We start from the raw sequence: 6,024 nt of genomic DNA, 5'->3' as shown, positions 1-6,024 counted from the left end.
AGAAGGAAGTGGGGGACATTTTAAAAGAGATATATTACGATCCCAAGAGAGGTTATGGAGGCATACAGACTTTGTATCGTCAGGTCAAAAGTCTGGGACATAAGATTTCTTTGAACACCATACGAGAATGGTTAAAAGAGCAAGATACCTATACTTTACATAAACCCATTCACCGAAAATTCCGGAGACAACAGACGAGAGTGACGGATATAGACGAACAATGGCAATTAGATTTAGCGGATGTGTCCAGTTTAAAGAAACATAATGACGGCTATACCTTTTTATTGTGTGCCATTGACGTCTTATCTAAATATGCTTGGGTGGTGCCTTTAAAACAGAAAACGGGGAAAGAAATGATTCGAGGATTACAAGAGATTTTCCGACAAGACGGTCGACGTCCCGTCCGCATTCAATCGGATCAAGGCAAAGAATTTACCAATCGAGAATTCTTACAGGCGTTTAAATCCATTCATTTCTTTACCACTCGCAATACGGACACCAAAGCCAGTATCGTGGAACGATTTCAGAGAACCCTCAAAGCACGCATGTGGCGGTATTTCACTCGGAATAAGATCAGACGGTATTTAGAGATCTTACCGGATTTAGTGTATGCTTACAATCATACCTATCATCGCAGTATCCAAAGAGCCCCAGCTCAAGTGAAGCCCTCGAATGTGTTAAAAGTCTGGAAAACTTTATATGGGGAATCATCACCTAAACCAAAACCCCCCAAGTTTAAAACAGGAGATAAAGTGCGCATCAGTAAAGCTAAACGCACTTTTGAAAAAGGATAGTTACCGAACTGGACCACGGAAATATTTACTATTGCTCAACAAGTCCCCGGTCGGTATCCTTACGTGTATAGAGTACAAGATTACAACCAGGAGGAATTAGAAAGGACTTTTTACGAGAAAGAATTACAACAGATCATTAAAAAAGACGACGTGTACGAAGTGGAGGAAATCTTGGGGTATAAAAACCGACGAGTCGGGAAGAAAATCATTCAAGAAGTTAAAGTCCGGTGGAAAGGATATCCCCCTAGTTTCGATTCATGGATTCCCCAAACGGATCTCATCAAATAACACCTCATTGGAAATTTTGTGGAGAGAATATTCCTCGAGAAGAAATTGTGTATTTTGCACAATTATTCATTTGTATTTCCCTCATCATCACGAGTGTGGTCATGTTAGCTTTACACGATTCTAATCTAGAATATTGGATGGTCTGTGTGAGTTCTTCGGTGGGTTACATCATGCCTAGTCCTACCATGATGCATCATACCCCTACCACCAAGAAGACCAATTCACCCAGTTAATCCCGGTGATCTAACCACATCCACCAGGTTCTACTATTTTCCAACGATACTCTGAGCTTAAAAAATCCATGATGTGTGCTCTGTCCCTCACTCAGATCAGAAATGATCTTCTTAGGGTTATGGTGTCTCCTTTTTATATAGAGGGGTGTATCTATTTTTAGATTATGAATAAAAATAAAAGAAAAACACACAAATTCTAGTGTTGTTAGTTATTTTTCCCTATATACACACAACTAAACGCTCTATATACACACAACAGAGCGCTCTATATACACTAGCTTTGTCATGATGACGTCACAATCACGGATTTGAATCGCTGCCAAGTATTTACCTGTGTAGTCAGCATAAAAAACGTAGGTCTATCGTATTGATGCACACGCCCCCTAATTTTTTGCACACGGTCCTTACAGGTATAAAAAGGTAGGTCAAAGGTGCACACGGCTCACAGCAGGTATATAAAGCGGAGCTGGGAGTACCCCGCACTCATTATTTAGCCATCATGTCTTTTGTGTGGAGATTGATCTATTGGATTGATGTAGAAAAGGCAATATGTTATCACTGCAATGAGAAGACGACAGAGGTTAATAAATACGTCGGCTACAACGATGCGGGAGAAGTTGTTGCTTGGTACTGGGGATGTAGTAAATGTAGAGAACCTATGCCACACTGGATGGTACAAGACCCCCCTTCCATGGAGACTTGTGGTTGTAGCTGGTGCCTGAAATATTTCATCTGGAAGAAAGGAATTGAGAACATACCGCCTCCCCGATGGGTGAAAATGACCAGGAACAGACCTTTGAAAGAATGTATGATGTGCTACCAGGAAAAGACTCGAGGAAAATGGAAATGCGGACAATGCCGGCAATATCCGTGTTGTGAAAAGTGTGTGAAGAAACTCTTTGAGACTTCCTACAAGAAATGCCCCTTATGCCGATATGAAGGACAATAAAATCATTTTTTGTATTTTTTACTTGAATAAAAATTTGTGTTTTTTTTTATTTCTTTGTTGTTTTGTTGTTTTTTAAAAAATAACTTAAAAAATAAAAATTTAAAAAAAAAAAAAAAAGAAAAAGAAAAAGAAAATAAAATAGATGAAAGGTTTTATCAAGAGGTATATCACAAACCCTCTCTCATTCTGAAAAAGGACACTGAACAAGTCAGACGTGTTTTTTGTTTTTCCCAAAGATGCAGTATCGTTGGTATTGTGAGAGTCCCATTAGTCAGTGTATGTACATGCAAGGAGGGTGGATGAAAAGTAAAATAAGAGCCATCATGGATTTCTTTGAAAATCATCCAGGCTATTACCTGGACAATGTGTGGTTGGAAAAAAGAATGAAAATTCCCTATCCTCTAACAGGATTTAGAGTGAGGGTGAAAATCAACCAACATTATCAGCAATTCAAATGGGTTACTTGTACTCAAAGGAATCGTCTGACACCCATCAACACCATTCAGAATGAAAGTTCATGGTACTCGGACATTGGAGATTGTCTGAAATATTATTTCAAGATGGAGAAAAAAGGACTGACGTTTCCACCTCATTATTGTCCTACAGAGTACTTGTATTGTCGCATCCCCTTTTCCCAGATTAAAGACTCGGTGGAAAAGAAAGGACATTTGTTGACTCGAGTGATTGAGGACCGATCATCAGAAGACGAAGAAGAAGAAGAAGAAATAGATGTGTAAATCATTGAATAAATGTTTTGAATTTTTTAAAAAAAGTGTTGTTATAAATACAAAGGTCTTAAGGTCTAGAGTCTCAGTCTTAGATTGAACATGGCCGAGAGCAGTGGGTTTTACATGACTTTACCCAGTGATGGGTCTATGGCCTCTTTTTCTAGCAATACGACTGCTCAATTTAAAACCTTATTACCACAAACAGTGGATTTAACCGACGGAGAATGGGAAGTGGCTTTAACAGAAATGATGTATCCCAATTCATTGATAAACATTACAGAAAAGGAGGCTTATTTTGACATCCTGGTTCCTCAGTCTTTTGCTCACCATATCAAAAACCCCAATGTTTATGGCAGATTTAAAATGAAAACCTTAGACTCAATGCCATTACGTCAATGTCCTGTACTGCTCGATTGGGCCCATACTAAACGGCCTCAACTCATTGAACTAGATAGCAAGATGGAAATTAGAAGAATTCACTTCAGACCCGGGCCCTATGTTCACCCCAAGGCCTTAACAGAGGAAATAAGTCTAGGACTAGAGAGATCATTGAAAAAAATATGGAAAACCCTTGGTGATGGAGATGAAGAAAAATGTATGAAATTAGTATATTACGAGACCTATGATCGAGTGATGTATCAAATTAATGCAAAAATGCTTAGTCCCTTATGCATTCGTTTCCCCACATCCCTAGCTTATAAGCTAGGCATGGACAGTAAGAAAGTCATTCTTCAGAACGATACAGAAAACATGACCAAATGGATCAACATTAGTTACTTGGGAAACAATACTGTGGATTTATATGAAAATCTGAAATCCATGTATGTCTATTGTGACTTGATTCAACCCCAGACGGTAGGATCCAATGCCTTGAAACTCTTATGAGTGGTGCCTTGTACATTTCATTTGGAGGATTCAAAACAAGCCAAATGGGAACCCATTCGAGCGGAATATTTGAAACTAAGTAAAAAACATTTATACCATTGAGATTCACATCATGACTCCTTTAGGGACTCCCATGCCCTTTGTAAGTGGTAAATCAGTGGTGAAACTTCATTTCAGAAAAGTCTACTGAGATGAATGTACCCTTATTGTGTTCCATCTTATTGGGCGTGATGGCTTGCCTGGTCTGTTTTCTGTATTGTATTCAGCCGTAAAGGTATAAAAGGAAGTCCCCAGAGGATATAAAGGTCAGTTGAACAAGAGACATGAACCATGCAGTATCATCCCGGATTACTGAGACAAAGAGGACACGGTTGGACTTCTCATAAAGGTTTATTACGTCAAAAAGGCGGAGCAGTAGGTTCTATCATCTCTGGATTGGTGGGAGCCCTTCCCTTGGATTCTACAAATTTTTCACCCCTACTTCCTGCTACACAATTACTCAAATTGGGTAGGATTTTAAAAACTCACATGAAACCTCAAAAAGGAGGAAATTTTTTAAACTTCCTCTCGGGAGCGGTCCCTAACTTACGCATACCAGGCATAGACTCAGGTTTGACTCTCAACGACGCGGCCCAGTTAGCCATGGGGGCACAAAAAGGTCGAGGATTTGTCAAAGATTTACTCCAACATGGGAAAAAACAAGCCATCATGGCCGGAGTGAAGATAGGCAGGGATGTGGTGGGAAAAAGAAAAAACATCCGAAATGCTCTTTTAACCCACGGACTCAATGCGGCCAAAAATACAGGTCTATTTGCTTTCAATCGAGAAGTCTCTTTACCCTTTAGAAAGAAGAAGAAGAAGAAAGGACAAACAGGTCAAGGAAGAAGAAGAAGAAAAAGAAGAAAGCAGACAGGGAGAGGAAGAGTCCTGTTAGCCCGAGGGGGTCCTAAGAGAAAAAGGAAAAAACAAGGAGGAATTCCTAAAAGAAAACGTCATTTAGATGTGTTTGACTGAGAGAGAGAGTAAAAATAGGACAGTCCAGGGAACAGAAGGTTCATTTGTGAAAACTGAATCCTAGTAGACACATCATGTTACAGCCCGATTCCTGTGGGTGTGGGATGAACAATTTACAATTGTTTCAAGTCCCTCCGACTAATATTGCTTTAGAAGACTCGAAATGGGAAGAATATTACCCCATTTCCAGTACTTTAGATTCCGACACCGCTCCCATCGAATTTGAAATTAAAGGACAAGGAGATCACTATCTGGATTTATCTCAAACTTATCTTCAAATGGTATGTAAATTTACCAAAGACGATGGAAGTAATCTGACTGGGGCGAACAGCACTTCCAGTCCCGTGAATAATATCTTACATTCCATGTTTACGGAAATCGATGTCAGTCTGATTGGAAAAATAGTGACTCCAGGGACGGATACCTATCCTTACAAAGCTTATCTGGAGAAATTATTGTCTTACCGACCCAGAACTTTAAAGACACAGACGAGGGCCTGTAGTCTGTGGGAAAAAGATACAGCAGGACACATGGACGAAGTGGGAATAGAGGACCTTGGTGTAGCTCAAAATAAAACCTTTGATGTAACTAAAGGTTCAAGTAAAGATACAGTGACCATTAACGAACCCATCCTCACAGCGTTACCGGCCAATTCTAAAAACGAAGGATTCCGAAAAAGACACCAAGCTATTGCTGACAGTAAGAAAATCAGTTTGCTGGATACTTTACATTTAGATTTGTTTCAACAAGATCGATTTCTACCTAATGGAGTGGACGTCCATTTGCGATTTAATCGAGCTAGACCCTCTTTCTACATGATGATCAAAGGAGGAAGTACAGGAAAAGTGAAAATATTGAGTATGATCTTGTGGGTGAGAAAAGTCAAACCCACAGCAGTCATGATGAATACCATTAATCAGAGTTTGAATACCCACAGAGCCAAATATCCCTTGAGAAGAGTGGAAGTGAAAACCTTTACCATCCCCATAGGGACCCAGTCTAAGATTACAGATCATCTGTTTCAAGGCCAGATGCCTAAACGTCTCATTTTAGGCTTTGTGGAGAATGCGGCCTTCAACGGAGATAAAATAAAAATCCCTTTCATTTCCAAAACTTTGGGATCAAGAAATTAG

The 6,024-nt window shown here is 39.6% G+C and overlaps 1 protein-coding gene across 1 annotated transcript; it reads left to right on the top strand.

Annotated features, from left to right (window-relative positions):
- The first annotated feature begins 4,965 nt into the window (after positions 1–4,965).
- On the top strand, positions 4,966–6,024 carry LOC134245417 (uncharacterized protein F54H12.2-like). The gene has a single exon (XM_062727704.1). It carries the CDS (start codon positions 4,966–4,968, stop codon positions 6,022–6,024), a length of 1,059 nt encoding a protein of 352 aa, XP_062583688.1.

Source organism: Saccostrea cucullata, unplaced genomic scaffold (assembly GCF_032062105.1).
Source record: "Saccostrea cucullata isolate Sc308-1 unplaced genomic scaffold, CSIRO_AGI_Scuc_v1 ctg2188, whole genome shotgun sequence".
NCBI lineage: Eukaryota > Metazoa > Mollusca > Bivalvia > Ostreida > Ostreidae > Saccostrea > Saccostrea cuccullata.
The sequence above is the reverse complement of the archived record's forward strand: the minus strand, read 5'-3'. Positions and strand labels throughout refer to the sequence as shown.